We start from the raw sequence: 15,441 nt of genomic DNA, 5'->3' as shown, positions 1-15,441 counted from the left end.
AAATGGAGAGTCGACATCAAGGAAAGTCTAATGTCAATATGATGGCAGTTCATTGCTGGACACTAAACAGAGATGTACCTGATGAAAACAGAAAGCGAAAAAGAAACCCTTTGCGTAGGTCATTTGAAGACAAAAGGATTCGACACAAGCGAAAAACAGCTTAAAATCGGAAAGATCGTTTCTTATCGTCGCATGATTTTAAAAAAGATTTTTCAATAGAAATAAATTTAATCAAGTTCAATCAAAATTTTGCTGGATGCTAAAAAAAGAAATACCAGAAGAAAACAAAAAAGGTAAGAGGGGAAACCTCTGCGTAGCTCATTTGAAGCTAAAAAAGTTCGATACGAACGAAGGACAGTCCGAAATTCGAAAACATGATTCTGTACTTTCTCCTTACATACTATTTTCTACAGATTTTAAAATTTTGTCAGTCTTTCAATTCTAGGATCATATTCCATCTATGAAAATACACCTCAGTCACTAACGATCGTGTTTAATAGATTTTTTTCTCATATTTATAACTGCAATTTTCTCGATTTTTTTGATTTTTTGAGATATTTTAAGATTTTAAAACATCAATGGGACAAAAAAACTCCAGATTCAAATTCAGTGGAACGAAGTACATATAAATCATACTCAATCTGAATCCAAAAAATTTTTTTAATCTTGATTTTTTTGAGTTTTTTGCAATTTTTTCAAATTTTGACGGTTCAAGGAGCTACTAAACGTTTAGATTCAGATTCTGTGAATTGAAATACATAAAAATCATACGTGATCTGGGTCCAAAAAAATTTTTTCATTGCTGTAACTGCAGTTTTTCGCAATTTTTTGCCTTTTTTTTTTTGGGTTTTTTGCATTTTACTCAAAATTTTGAGGGTGTAGGGGCAAAACTGACTTCAGATTCGGATTCAGCGCGTCGAAATACATAAAGATAGGTAGGTCCGGTCAGAAGTACAGAGCACTTTTTTTTTGTGGGTCGGTGTTATTGATAAAATATTAAATAAATAAATTTCGCGACTATCGTTTGTTTAAGCAGAAAAAAAGAGCCTTAAGATTATTTCTTGAACCTTTCTGTAGAAAAGGAATCAGTGAATAGCTGAAAAAAAAAATTAGCCGGTTAACCGTTGGCTAATTAGCTGAGCTAATTAAGTTAACCGGTTAAATTAGCTAAGCCTATCGGTTAGCTAGCTAATTAACTTAGCTAACTTTTTTAGCCGGCTTGGCCGGTTAAATTGTACAGCCCTAATGTATATATGTATAATAAAAGGACTAAAGATATGCTTTCATATTTTTGTAAACCAATGATAAGAATATATTAAACTCGAATTTTTCAAAGCACTTCGATAATTCAGAAAAAGTAAAAAAAAGTTTGGAAAAATCTAAAAGTGCATGACTCATAATGCTCATTTAATTATGAAATATAAAAAAAAAAAAAAAAAAAAAAAAAAAACTTAAGTCGTTCAAAATTACTTGCCGAAAAAACAGCTGTAGTAGGAAGGTACTGCACAAGCGCCCCTGGTGGAATAAAATGTACATAATATCTATAGATATAGATATATCACCATCCATGTTAATTTTACATGGATATATATAGATATACAGTCTTGTAGTTTTCGTTTTTTATTAATTGTAATTAAACGACACTGAATTAATTAACCATTCGCATTCAGTGACCTACAATCGTCGATTAGAATTTAAAAAAAAAAAATTTAACTCAAATAATTGATTTTTTCACAAGTTACAGTGTTTCCGGGGTTTCATACATGACGGACAGGAAAATTTTTTGACCTATTTTGATGTTTTTTTCCGTTTCTATTGCAGTAAATCAATTTTTAGAAAGTATGGAATTAATCTCCATTAAATTATCTCGACAATAGTATGCAAAATATCTTGATTCCGTGAACTAACAAGGCTATAATACTAAAAATAGTTGCTAAAATGAGGCGAAAAAAATTTTTCGATCGTAAAGCACTCTCTGATGCTTCGCATCATGAGTCGTGCAATTTTTCTTTATGTTATATTTCTTTCGGTTACGTCGAGAATTTAGCCGGAAAATATTTTTTTGTTTTTAAGTTTCAAATTAAAATACTTCACTTTTAAAAATGCTGTTTTTATTAACTTCTCAACAGATAATTATTGACAAAATTACAATCTTTAAAAAGCCACTAAAAAAAGTGGAAATTTTTATGCTCCCTTAATTTTTTTCGGAGTCTATGTGTACGAGAGAGGAAAAATAAATTAGCATATATTAAATTAAAATAATTTATCTATCTCTCTTTTTTTGTGACAGTTATTCAACAAGTTATGGCAACATAATTTCACCATGAGGATGAAGACAATAGCTGACTTTTTTTATTAAAAATAAGAGAAATATTATGATAATGAATAAAATGATACAGCAGCAATTTTTCCTGTATATTTAAATTTTATTTTTAAAAAAGTATCTCAAATACATATAGATTCTTTCTCATGCATCACCAACGTGTGACAGTCTTCTGTATATACATATACTCGTAAACACTTACAATATGAGTATGTATGTAAGTATATACCAACGGTGATTGCATCAAAATAAACAATTATAGTTTTAATCACAATTGTAATGTCTTAATAAGATACTAAAAACAAAAGAAATGACGATTTCAGTATGTTTTGGTTGAGCTCAAAAAGGAATATATTATCGGTCTTGCGTTAGAAAATCCCATTTTACGATGACATTTTTTTTCCTTTATCCAATTAAATCAAATTTTCGTATGCCTTAAATTTATTACTGAATAAAAAATTTTTTTGCAGACACTTTTTATTACTATGAGTTTTCAATTTTTTTACTTGAATAAAAAAAAAAGTCATTTTAAAATGAAACAACCCATCATTCATGTAAATACATATATACAAATGCAACGCACAAGTTTACTTAAATTCAACATTAAAATCTACATTATAAAATTAATGCAATTGTAACAGGGTAAATTACCCTTAATCGATAAGTCGCCAGAGATCGATAACTTTTCGACTAGCATTTGAGCGCATCGATCTTCGGGCCTAGAGAGAGAGCAGGAGGGGGTATTTTTGGGGTCGTTATATAGACGAGCCATGCGTGGTGTCCGCAAAAGTAGTAAAGTGTTGGAACGAGTAACATCAAGAAGTCCAAAGAAGGAAGCGAGTATCAACCATAGAGTTTCTTCAACCAAATTTACACCAGGTATTGGACTTTGGTAATGATGAGCCTTGGGGCCATATACCCGGCTCATCAAATACACTACTTCTCATTTTATTTATTCAAGTTTGGATAATTCAATTGTTTAATAATTTTGCTCAATAATAATTAATTATTTAATTGAAGTGATTCGTTAATTGCTGGGAGCGTTCCTCCTGGGGGTTTATACCCGAGGAATGTTCTAGACCTCTTGGGTTTGCAAGTCGTGAATAATTAATTTTATTAATACAGTTGGTTAATAATTATTAACATCTTGAGATTGGTTTAAATAAATATATTTTATATTAATTAAATTCTGAACACCGAGAAGGTTCCAATCGACACGACATAGTATTCGGTACCCGAGGTCAAAACGTGCTACGCGGTAACGAACGCCGGCATCCATTTTGAGCGCGCAAATTCCTTGTGAATTTTATTACGCAATAAATCGTAAAATTAACAACTGGATTATTATTACTATTTACAACAATTGAATTATCTTTTATTAAGACTATTTATTATCTTGAATTAAATATTGATATCGTATTAATTTTGGAAACTATTTTATTATTTGGAAAATTAAGTATTGAGAATCGGCTACTGAGTTTCGACGCAATTGAGATCGAATTAACCGTGGATAATTTTTCGTGAATTTATTTTATATTGAGACAAATTGCTTTTATTAATTGCTTTATTAATTATTTATAAATCGAAAAATTCCACGTGGTCATTTATATATTGAACTATGGAAGACTAAAATTATTATTGGAATTATTTATAAAAACTATTTATCAGTGTGGATTACGTCCGAGAAAATTTAGTTAGAATTTTACAAAGAATTATTCTTAAGAATTTATTCAAAATTTAAGAAATAAAATTACGAGTTGAAATTGGAGTAAAATTTTACGTCAATATTGTTCCTAAAATTTTATTTAATGCTGAGTATTAAACTCGAGGATAATTTGGAATAAATTCAAGCGTCGGTTTTTAGTGTAGATTTTTTTGAGAATTAAATTATTAGTTGTAAAAATTGTTTATGATTTTAATCTCGAGCTAATGACTGAATAATTTTAGTAAGAATTGAACGTTGACTTTTTTGGAGTAATTTTGTAATCTAGAAAATAAAAGTAAAGTAGAGTCAGTGTGTGTGTGAGACGCGTGGGTTATGTGTGTGTGTGTGAATGCTACCAGCGTTCCTTCGCAAGCGAGCAGTCCGTTTGCGAGGTGTTTCGCTGGCATAGAGCATGAGGGTCCGGTGGACAGCGCGACTTAGTTAGAAACTGCGGTATAGACGCTCCATAAGAGGGTACCGTCAGGATTAAGAATTTTGATAGAGCGTGAGGGTCCGGTGGACAGCGCGACGTAAGGATAGTGTGGAGTATATGCGTGAGCTGCAGAGGCTTCTTGGCTTACGTTGCAGTCACTAGGCTGTTGCTTCTGTAGCCAGGCGTTGTTGATAAGCCCTCGTACACTGATGTCTTTGTACGAGGTGTCTTGTTGATAAGTCGGAGTCGCCGGTTTTAGCCCGAAATCCTCCGTTAGATATAAGTTGTAGTATCGACTTTCCGGGGGAAAGCGTGAAGTAAGTTTAGTTGTAAGTGAGCGGTGTACGTGCAAGGGCACGAGTTGTTATCATATTTTGTTGTTAAATAAATACCGGTCATTTTTGTTAAATAAAAATTTATTTCTTTCAGACCACCTTCCTCCACTCTCTCTCCCTGTAGATTATAAGCTCAGCTCTGGTTTCCGGTTCCAGGAACCGAGATACAAAATCCTGGTGGCGCCCTTGTTAATTTAGAATCATTTTTGCTAGATATTGTTTTATTTCTATTAAATTAATTAAGGGGCCAATGAGCGGAAAACACACCCGTTACACAATAAATAAAATGTTAAAGTAATATTTACAAATTTAAAATTAAAACTTCAATAACTTGATCTTAAATAAAGATGTTATGATAAGTTTTATCGTAGATAATTACCGAACGTCTAAAGAGTAAAACTAAAAAATTACTTGAAATCCACAGATTCATATATATTCACAATTACATGTATACTAATTTTTTTTACACTACAATCTTTTTCAGTTTTTTTTACAAGATCAAATTATTGCTTGACGTCTTAAAATTTCAAATATTTTTGTAAAATATATTTAAAAAATTAATTGGGAGGTTAGCTTATAACGGGTCATATGAAAACAACATGTATTTTTGTCTCTTTAAAAAAAAAAAAATATTTCTTATTAACGATTCTAATTTTATATTTGTAAAATTAATCTAAAAAACTAAGAGTCGTAAAATTAATAGAAAATTTTAATTTACAGAAGAAAATATTTCTTCACTTTCTCATCTTTTTCATAAACTATATGAATGAAATCACAAAATTTTAGAAATTACATGTCTACTACAAGTTTAATTTGAAAATTTCGTCATATCAATATTACCAACATATTACCAAATTTATTTTGAAAACATTTTATAATCATAGATAATAAAAACAGTTTTGGAAAATTTATAAATTAATTTTTTTTAGAATTTGAAAAGAAAAAATAAAACGTTATTTTTTCATTTCTTTTTAAATCTTATAGATAGCTCTTTGATTGTTTGTCTCAATTTAGTGAATATAGCAAGAACAATTTTTTTTCAACAGATTCAATGTCTTTTTCATCTGCTAATTGTGAAAACGAGGTCGATCAGAAACATAACTTTTTTCAAGTCTAAAATAAAAACGAACTATGACATTAGAAGACTCGAAAAAAACGTTTTCATGTTAGATTTGAACTAAATAAATTTGTTCTGGGGAAAAAAATTAAAAAATAATTATAGTTTTCTTATCACATTTATACTCGTCCAAATAAATTTTGTATCTGTGCTTTTTTCTTGGAAGAACGCTTAACAACAAACTTTATACACACGAGCACAAGCATTGTCGCTGAAATAACGTAAACAATAACACAAATACTGATATCAAAAACTGTAAAATCCCACCCAATTTTTTGTTGATCAGTTACGTTTTTGTCATGGAGAAACTCATCCCCATCAAGATGTAATGGTAATTGTAATACATCTGAATTATTATATTGAATACTGGAATATGAATATTTTCGTTTTAAATATTGTAAAACTTTGACTTCATTCCACGAACTATCTTCATTTTTACATTCGTGACAATTTTCTTTTGAAGGATATTGGATTTTTGGAAATTCTGGATCTTCTGTAAAATCACCAGCAAGTCTTGAATTTACTTTATTATGTGCTTTCCAAAGCCACAAAACAGCATCATTTGGAGTCTTAACATCAAATAATTTATATTCTTCTGCCATACTCGTAAAATGATCAGCGCAATCAGAACAGCCAAAAAAGTTTTTTATGTAACCAAGCATTGTTGACAATATCCATTGGGGCTTATCAACCGAAGTACTTTTTTCAGTATCTATAGCATAATTGACGGTAAGTGTATGCCACAGCAGCCAAAGACCACAAGGATATCCGCGTAGTGTAGGGGTACTACCTTTACAGCCAATCCACTGTTGTTTAGATTTGTAAACTTGCGATAATTTTTTTTCTGTTGATTTTATTAACTCTCTAAAGTCTTTGCCATCGATCATTGTTTTGTTTTCAATAATATCTCGTATTTGTGATAAATACCCAGAATTATCATGTTTAAAAGGAAAATAAAGAGCCAAAACTCTTAAAAATTCTTTCAATGACTCCATTTTTACATTTTCGATTGTTGGAACTAATGAGATTTCTCGTTCTAAAGAATAACGTAATGCAGATTCTAAATCCGATCGATAAAGATAATCTCCATTCAACTTGACTGAACCATGTGTTTGATTAGTTTTTTGAATTTCGTTTTTAGTTTGTATTTGTGTACTATTAATCAGCCTAAGATCTATTAATAATCCTTTAGATTTTAAAAAGTCTTTGATTACATTTGATACTCCAGTTCTTGTAAGAACTGGTATTTTTAACGAATTTTTTGTAGACTGACGGTCGTAAACAATCAGAGCTGGAAAATTTGTTATTTTAAACATTAAACAAAGCCATTGATTATCTGAGGTTATTCGGCGTATTTGGATATTCGTAATATTATGCAAGTCTAATATGATTTCAGTTCCTAAAAATGAATTATTCTCTTCAAATAGATAAAATTTATATTGAATCGTCTTAGAAACTCCTGTCCATATATCTTGTAGCTCAGAATTTCTAAAAAATAAAATGAAATAATGTTGTTTTTTTAACTCAAAGTAACATAGTAATACGTATTAATAATCCACTCTTATAATTTAGATGAAAAATATGAAAATATACACAATAAGACAAACTATTCGTAACGTGATTGGTCAAATATATCATAAGTATGAAAATATAGATAACTCCATACTAAATTCACACGCGCGCTTGCGCGCGCAACGTATACTAGTTAATAATTATTGAATAAACTCAAACCTATATGGTGAAATATTTGGCCATGAAAGACCTAGTCCATCAATTTGGTCTTTTTGTAAATGTTTAAGACAATTATGACGCATTGTCTCTACGGTTTCACCTTTTTCTACATCATCACCAATTGAGTCATGTTTGGTGTTTGGAGAAAAATATCGTATAGCTGGATAATACATAATTTTGAATTCTCTGCAAATTGGATTATTATCATCATTGGCACAATTTATAGCTGCAATTTCAATTATATCTTTCCATCCTAAAAAGTAATCATAATTTTAATTAATAATCATGAAATAAAGATTTCATAATATAAATATTCATAATAATTTAATTGATAAGTATTTTATCTTTAATGTAACATGCATTGTTTTCAAATTAAAATATCTAAGAAATACTGAAAACTTTTTTTTGTTATAAATTTAAAAAAAGTCACGAACTAAACTTTTTGTCATAATTTTAGTTTATACAGTCTACGTCTGATATGATTATTAGAAACAATGAAAAAATAAAAAAGAAAAAAAAAGAACGAACAAAAATAAAACGTACCAACAATTTCACTAGCCAGAGATTTCCATAACGGAGCAAATCTTCGACAATGACCACACCAACTATTATAAAATTCTACCACCCAAGCTTTTTTGCTCTCATAAATTGAATTTTTCAACGTAGTCACGTTTAAAATGATAACGTTATCATTAGAGTCGTATAACCCATCTTCATTTACATAACTATCATATGGATCATTTTTGTTAATGGCCGTTGTATTTACGAATTCCACAATAATAAAATGAACTAATAAAATATTTACAATAACCTTTATATAATAATTATACATTTTAAAACAAATATTTATAATATCTACAGATGATTTGAGTTAGTAAACATTGATGTGAACAAAGGTCACTCCGATGTAAGTGATTATATATCAAGTTTAAAGGTTGAACTAACCCTTAAAAATCCATCAGTGCTATTTAAAATCACAGTTTTAAAACTCTAACAAGTATATTGACTGTTATTACAGCCTACCGGTATTAATCATTCTATTTAGTACTTAGTATAATGTACCATGTAAATAAAAGACCAATATAAAAGAAATAAACACCCGCTTACACCCGCAATTACCAATAACAACCAATAACTAAAACGAGATGGTGGCATATGGCGCGGACCAGCGCGACAAACTGAAAATAAGGAAGTGGTAGTGCTATATGTGTAGGTATACACACAGCACATAATGTAGCCTAATGGAACTTGTAGAATGGGGAAAGGCTGATACACTTATGCAGGTAAGGATGTAAATAAAAAATAATATATTTTTATGAGTGAAATGACAGTACAAAAACTCAAGTAAAAAATAATTAATTAATTTATTTTCTTTTTCAATATATTTTCAGACAATCCTCCGGTGACGTTCCTAGCTAAACTTTTATTTACACATAATATAAATGTGGCTAAGTAAAAATTAATCGTGATCATCATGGTATATTATATTTAGATAAAATAACTGTTCTTTTCATTCGTCTAACGAAGCTGCGATCCGTTATATAGTTATTTTCATTCGGAATTCAAGGAGTTAAGATTAAAATTTTACGTAGTGTATTGAGTATTTTATTTTACATATATTGAGTTGTTAATACGATGGAAGTACGAAATAGAAAATCCAAAAGTAATGGAAAAATTTTACGTGAAACCACAAATTTTGATGATCAAGAATCTAAAATTGAAAGTTGCAGTAGAAAAAATCAAATAAATGAAGTAAAAATAACGCGCATATATAAATATATGTATTTTACAATATAATTTATAATTTTATTAAAATTATTTTTTGATTACAGAACGACAAAGAAACGTTGTTATTTAAACAAATTTCAGAAAATGTTAAAATCGATGAACGAATGTTGCATGAAACATCAAATCCATCAAAAAGAATGTTTATCAGTTTAGAATTCGATGTGATTGCTGTGTTCCTATTTGTTGCTGGTATTTTAACTAGGCTTTATAAATTAGAAGAACCTAGAAGTATCGTGTAAGTAAAATACGAGTGAAAATTAAAATTAAAAATATTCATATACATTTCTTATTAAAATATTCGTTCTTTATTCATTTTTTTCAGATTTGATGAGCTTCATTTTGGAAAATACGTTGGTCTCTATATGAAAAGAATATTTTTTTTCGATTCTCATCCACCATTAGGAAAGCAATTAATATCAGCAGCAGCGTATTTGTCAGGATTTGATGGAGAATTTAAATTTGATCGAATTGGAAGCCCATATCCAGAAAATGTGCCTTTATTCGCATTAAGAGTTGTACCTGCATTATTCGGAAGTCTTATATTACCAACGGCTTATCATTTAGCTATTGAATTAGGATTGAAACCATGGAGTGCATTAATTGCTGGAATAATGTTCCTTCTTGATAATGCATTTCTAACTCAATCACGTTTTATATTAATGGAAAGTATACTTATACAATTTTCATTATTTGGGCTATTGTGCATAATGAAATTTCACAAAGTAATGGACAAACCACAGGCATTATCTTGGTGGGTTTGGCTAACACTTGGAATTGTTTCTTTGACATGTGCTATTTGTGTTAAGTACGTAGGATTTTATTCTTTAATGCTTGGAATATTTATTATTACCCGTGATTATTGGAAACTTTTAAGCAAAAAGACTCTTTCAAATTCAGTATTATGGGGTCACTTTATCGCAAGAGTACTTGTAATCATACTGTCATTTAGTTCAGTTTATTTAGGAGTATTTTATATTCATCTTTCGGTTCTTACGAAAGCAGGACCACATGATGCTGTGATGACTAGTGCATTTCAAGCGAGTTTAGAGGGTGGGTTAGCAAGTATAACTAAAGGTCAGCCTACTGAAGTTACACATGGAAGCCAAATAACTTTACGACATACATTTGGTCGTGCTTGTTGGCTCCATAGTCATAATCATTTATATCCATTACGATATTCAGATGGACGAGGAAGCTCTCATCAACAACAAGTTACTTGTTATTCTTTTAAAGACGTTAATAATTGGTGGATTGTAAAACGACCGGAACTAAATGATTTAGTAGTAACAAGACCTATTGTTCCATTAAAACACGGTGAAGTTGTCCAATTAGTTCATGGTATTACTAGTAGAGCTCTCAATTCTCATGATGTTGCTGCTGCAATGACGCCACAGAGTCAAGAAGTCTCTTGCTATATTGATTATAATGTTTCAATGCCGGCACAAAATTTATGGAGGATTGAAATAATAAATCGTGAACAAACTAATGATATTTGGTATGCCATTCGAAGTCAAGTGCGTTTGATTCATGTTGGTACTGAGTATGCATTAAAATTTAGTGGAAGACAATTAGCTGACTGGGGTTTTAATCAACACGAAGTTGTCGCTGATAAAATTATTGAGCAAGAGGATGCTGTTTGGAATGTTGAAGAGCATCGATACACTAAAAGTGAAGATCAAAAACAGAGAGAACGTGAATTGATAAATGCAGAAATGATACCACTTAAAGCTACTCATCTTTCATTTTGGCAAAAATTTATTGAATTACAAATAAAAATGTTATTCCATGGGCAAGAAAGTCAAACTAGCCATATGTATTCAAGTGGGCCATTAGAATGGCCATTATTAACAAGAGGCATTGCCTACTGGGTAGCTAGTGATAGTAATGTAAGTTATTATTTTTGTTACAAATTTTTAGCTCAAATAATTTTTATTTTCAAGCTACAATTTTTTTTTTTTTTTTTTTCTCAGGCACAAGTACATTTGTTAGGAAATATAGCTGTCTGGTATTCAGGAACAATCGGAGTTGTTATTTATTCTATACTTTTAATAATTTATTTAACTCGACGAAAAAGGTGTTATTATGATATACCTGATACTGAATGGGATCAAGTAATTCTCATTGGTCAAGTTTTATTTGCTGGTTATATTCTCCACTTTATTCCATTTTTTTTCGTAGAACGTACACTGTTTTTACATAATTATTTACCAGCTTTAACTTTTAAAATACTACTTACTGCTGCAGTTATTAATCATCTATATTATTTAATAAGGTAAAATTGAAAAAAATCATTAATTGAAAATTTTTAAAAAATTTTATTGAAATAATTTATTTTAATCTATTTCAGCTGGTACTATCAATCGAATACTTTAGTATTATGCATAAGACTGATTATTATTATATTATGGTTAGCATTAATTATTTTTGTATTTCAAAAGTTTGCAATATTGAGTTATGGGATGACACCGTTAACAGCTAAAGATTTAATGAAACTGAGATGGAGTGAAACCTGGGATTTTATTGTGCATAAATTATGACAAAAGAAAATACTCACAATTAATATACAATAAGTACTCACAAAAAATTACGTTTTCAAAAGCTTTTTGTAATATTTTTATACATTTATAAATTATAATAATTCTATTTTAACAAACCATATTATAATATCAGTTTTCCTAATGTTGTGCACTCATAAAATTATGTACATAAATTATATATTTATATACATATATATATATATATATATATATATATATATATATATATATATAATAAAGATATTATTTATAGATTTATTTATAATATTGAAAGATTTATGATTATATGTATTTTTTTTAATAATTATAAATTAATAATAAAATTGATTCAATTTTGAAAAACAATATTAATATTTTTTGTACGTCAAAATATTTTTCACTTATTATTTACTTTTCAGTAAAAACAATCTTTTTAGAAAAATATATAAATTTGTTTTAATTTTCGAATATTGTTAAAAATCAAAATTTTAGTATACACAAATATAAATGAATTATATCAAAATTAAAATAAACATTAAAAATCAAAAATAAAATATTTCTTTTAATCATCAACTTTTTTGACTTAAATAATTTTATGGTGTAAATACATATTTTTGTACCATTCGATAAATAATAATTTTTATTTAACAAATTACGGACGTTTTTTTGAAATAATTAGGACTAATTAATTTGTACATTATAATTTACATTATTTTCAAAAGTCATTTTTCAATATACAGTCCATTTACTTTAAATAAAAATTGCCTAGAATATCTGATTGTAAATTATTATTCGAGATAAAAAAAGGCATATTTTGTATATAAATATATATAACATAATTGTTAAAAAATACTCAACTTTACAATTTAATTTTCATCAAAATTTATTGATGATAAGTAAAAACAATAGATCGAATCAAACCATCTCTGATGCTATCTGTACTATTGCCAACACCAAAAGAGAAAAATACAGTATCACACGTCATTCTTTGAACACAATCTCCTATTGGATACCATCCAGGTTTATTGAAGACAACTCCAACGCGATAAATCTATTGTTATTAACCATTATAAAATAATAGTTTTTTATTCATCAAGTATGATTCACTTATTTATTATTCTTCACCAAAACAATGCACTCACCTTATTTTTTTGGATATACACGGGCCTATTAAATCCAATTTCAACCAATGTACCAGCAGTAGCTTTTGTGGTGAAGTGTGTGTAAGTTAATCGAGAGCCGTCAGAATCAAGTAAATGAGCATATAAAATTTCTGTATAAGTTCCATCAGCAGATCGCATCATTTGGTTAGCCTATTAATCATAAATTAAAATAATAAATAAGAAAAATTTATTAAGTTGGACAAAAATGTACTAGTTATATACTATCTATATATTATCATATATCATAATGTACATAATATTATCTACCTCACAAGCTACTTGTGTGGGAACTTGAACGCCTATAACACAAATATTTTTGTCAACACTAAATGTTACAGAGCAATCCATCACTCCAGGATTTAAATACTCTGCTTGTTGTCCCATAGATCGCAAACAATAATATTTAGGGCCATCTCGGATTCCGCCTTCAACTAGTACTGTAGGAATATTATCATTTGAAGTTGAACTTCCATTTTCTTTTCTTCCATTAAAATCAATAGTAGTAGGATATGATAACCATGAACTGTCAATGTCAGTACGGTCAGTATCTGAATTTATTAGAGATGTATGACTATATGATGTGGACGGAAATATCTGCCAATGATTTGATAAGCCTGCTGGACTAGCGTGCCGACCTATCACTCCATTGTATTTCTATAAAAAAAGAAAAAAAATAGTATATAAACATTAAAAATAAAAAATATGTATTATTATATTAATAAAGTAAAATTTACCTGACTTCGTCCATTACTTAGTCCAGTAGGTCTTCGAGGTTTTATTCTATGCAATGGATTGGTTGAAAATCCTTCTGGCATAGGAATATTACTTCCGCTGGATGCTACGTTCATAAGTATTGAAAATGCTTCATCACGAGATAAAAGATTTGATCTACCAGGAACATCAGCAAATTGTTGTGGAGTTAGAGTTAAAAATCGTATTTTAGATAAAACATTACCAATAACTGATCTTGAAGATTTAGCATCTGATGGATTCAATGATTTACGATTACACTCAGCTTTTGCCCATCGTTCAATAGCAACAAACAATTCTATTTCTGAATCTATTTGTAATTCATCCTGTTCGAAGATCGTCATAATTGTGCTAAGTTCAACTTCATCCCAACTTGGTTCATTTAAAATTTCATTAGTTTTTGTACAAATTATTTGTAAGCATTTATCCATTAATACTGGTTCTTCAAACAATTTTGCAAATTCATAAGCTCTACATGCTTTATTTGGGGATAAATCAGACCATAAATATTTAGTGCATTCTTCAACCAAAAACGGTAACATATATTTTTTAGCACAGTAACAGAGTTCGCATGCCAGTTCAAATGATCCTAAATCAACTTTATCCGTGTAAATGTATTCTAATAGTGTTTTAAATGCCTCTGGTTGGACATCACGAATAGGAATTGGATCTGTCTTTTCTGCCATGCTGCCGTAAAACATTGCTTCAAATACAGGACTAGACATTGCTAAAAATAATTTATGCCCTTCAAGGATTTGTTGTTGTGGTTCTTGACCTACAATAAATTTACAATCTGACCATTGTCCAGACTCTAGGAGATAACGTCCTCGTTGGGCTATTTTTTGTTTTGATATTTGCCAATCACACGGTGGACCCATTTTATTTAATATATAAATATATACATATATATATATATATATATATATATATATATATATATATATATATATATATATATATATATATGTGTGTATATGTATATGTATATATCTGTATGGTATAACATACAAGTATTTACTTAAACATTCAATTATATTTATAGTTTATCAAACTTACATAAAATTAATTTCTAATAATAATACTTACAGATGACTTTTTTTTAGACTGCGTATAAAGATGTTTATTATTATCTTGAAATACGTAAGTTTAGACAAAATATCAAGACAAATAATAATAGATGTTTTTAATGTTATTTTCATAACATCCCTACTACTGACTTATATTTACGAATGTACTTTATTGAATAAATTGCTTTTGTTTATTGTATTCTAAAAAGTATTTAATATTATTATTGTTGATTGAAGTAAAAATAAAATTAATAATTACAATAGTCGATTAAATAAAATAATTATTCACTAAATTTTTTTTTAACGACCCGCGTACAAAATTTCTATTAACTCCTCTTTGCGCCATCTTGTATTATTGCTCTTACACTAAATTGCACTAGATAGAGGGCAGAGACAGGGCTTTTTTATTTCCGTACCAAGTTTTTTCCGGTGTCGTTGACGTTTTTTGTAATAATTATTTTAATCCTTATAAAAAAAAAAATAATAGTAAATTATTGAACAATATATTAACAT

The 15,441-nt window shown here is 28.8% G+C and overlaps 3 protein-coding genes across 6 annotated transcripts; 1 reads left to right on the top strand and 2 right to left on the bottom strand.

The window, feature by feature from the left end:
* Positions 1 to 5,764: 5,764 nt before the first annotated feature.
* Positions 5,765 to 8,605, bottom strand: LOC123263377 (sulfhydryl oxidase 2-like). The gene is made up of 3 exons (XM_044726090.1): positions 8,188 to 8,605; positions 7,645 to 7,897; positions 5,765 to 7,401 (listed from the first exon to the last, which is right to left on the bottom strand). The coding sequence occupies exons 1-3, from the start codon at positions 8,474 to 8,476 to the stop codon at positions 6,033 to 6,035; spliced, it is 1,911 nt and encodes a 636-aa protein (XP_044582025.1). The 5' UTR covers positions 8,477 to 8,605; the 3' UTR covers positions 5,765 to 6,032.
* A 229-nt stretch (positions 8,606 to 8,834) lies between these two features.
* Positions 8,835 to 12,131, top strand: LOC123263371 (protein O-mannosyltransferase 1). The gene is made up of 6 exons (XM_044726075.1): positions 8,835 to 8,927; positions 9,036 to 9,396; positions 9,477 to 9,667; positions 9,755 to 11,318; positions 11,403 to 11,704; positions 11,780 to 12,131. The coding sequence occupies exons 2-6, from the start codon at positions 9,280 to 9,282 to the stop codon at positions 11,967 to 11,969; spliced, it is 2,364 nt and encodes a 787-aa protein (XP_044582010.1). The 5' UTR covers positions 8,835 to 8,927; positions 9,036 to 9,279; the 3' UTR covers positions 11,970 to 12,131.
* Positions 12,132 to 12,813: 682 nt separating this feature from the next.
* LOC123263382 (BTB/POZ domain-containing protein 6-B) lies at positions 12,814 to 15,377 on the bottom strand. 4 transcript variants are annotated; one of them, XM_044726103.1, is made up of 5 exons: positions 14,948 to 15,377; positions 13,846 to 14,588; positions 13,379 to 13,765; positions 13,091 to 13,261; positions 12,814 to 12,999 (listed from the first exon to the last, which is right to left on the bottom strand). In XM_044726103.1, exons 2-5 carry the CDS (start codon positions 14,584 to 14,586, stop codon positions 12,832 to 12,834), a joined length of 1,467 nt encoding a protein of 488 aa, XP_044582038.1. In that variant the 5' UTR covers positions 14,587 to 14,588; positions 14,948 to 15,377; the 3' UTR covers positions 12,814 to 12,831. The 4 variants fall into 4 exon arrangements, with proteins under 4 accessions (XP_044582038.1, XP_044582036.1, XP_044582037.1 ...); XM_044726101.1 differs by having other exon boundaries at positions 13,846 to 14,696; positions 14,948 to 15,376; XM_044726102.1 differs by having other exon boundaries at positions 13,846 to 14,636; positions 14,948 to 15,376.
* Positions 15,378 to 15,441: the final 64 nt, after the last annotated feature.

This window comes from Cotesia glomerata, linkage group LG4, assembly GCF_020080835.1.
Source record: "Cotesia glomerata isolate CgM1 linkage group LG4, MPM_Cglom_v2.3, whole genome shotgun sequence".
In the NCBI taxonomy this organism is placed as follows: Eukaryota; Metazoa; Arthropoda; class Insecta; order Hymenoptera; family Braconidae; genus Cotesia; species Cotesia glomerata.
Note: the sequence above shows the minus strand (reverse complement) of the source record. Positions and strands in the feature narration are given on the sequence as shown.

What these genes read in the sequence shown, in the direction of transcription:
- LOC123263377 (XM_044726090.1), bottom strand. Translation starts at nt 8,476, where the DNA reads ATGTATAATTATTATATAAAGGTTATTGTAAATATTTTATTAGTTCAT. An exon ending in TCTGGCTAGTGAAATTGTTG is followed by an intron (nt 7,898 to 8,187) that starts GTACGTTTTATT and finishes ATTACTTTTTAG; the next exon opens with GATGGAAAGATATAATTGAA. An exon ending in CCAAATATTTCACCATATAG is followed by an intron (nt 7,402 to 7,644) that starts GTTTGAGTTTAT and finishes TTTATTTTTTAG; the next exon opens with AAATTCTGAGCTACAAGATA.
- LOC123263371 (XM_044726075.1), top strand. Translation starts at nt 9,280, where the DNA reads ATGGAAGTACGAAATAGAAAATCCAAAAGTAATGGAAAAATTTTACGT. An exon ending in GAAAAAATCAAATAAATGAA is followed by an intron (nt 9,397 to 9,476) that starts GTAAAAATAACG and finishes TTTTGATTACAG; the next exon opens with AACGACAAAGAAACGTTGTT. An exon ending in CATCTATATTATTTAATAAG is followed by an intron (nt 11,705 to 11,779) that starts GTAAAATTGAAA and finishes AATCTATTTCAG; the next exon opens with CTGGTACTATCAATCGAATA.
- LOC123263382 (XM_044726100.1), bottom strand. Translation starts at nt 14,739, where the DNA reads ATGGGTCCACCGTGTGATTGGCAAATATCAAAACAAAAAATAGCCCAA. An exon ending in CCACACAAGTAGCTTGTGAG is followed by an intron (nt 13,262 to 13,378) that starts GTAGATAATATT and finishes TATGATTAATAG; the next exon opens with GCTAACCAAATGATGCGATC. An exon ending in TGTATATCCAAAAAAATAAG is followed by an intron (nt 13,000 to 13,090) that starts GTGAGTGCATTG and finishes TAATAACAATAG; the next exon opens with ATTTATCGCGTTGGAGTTGT.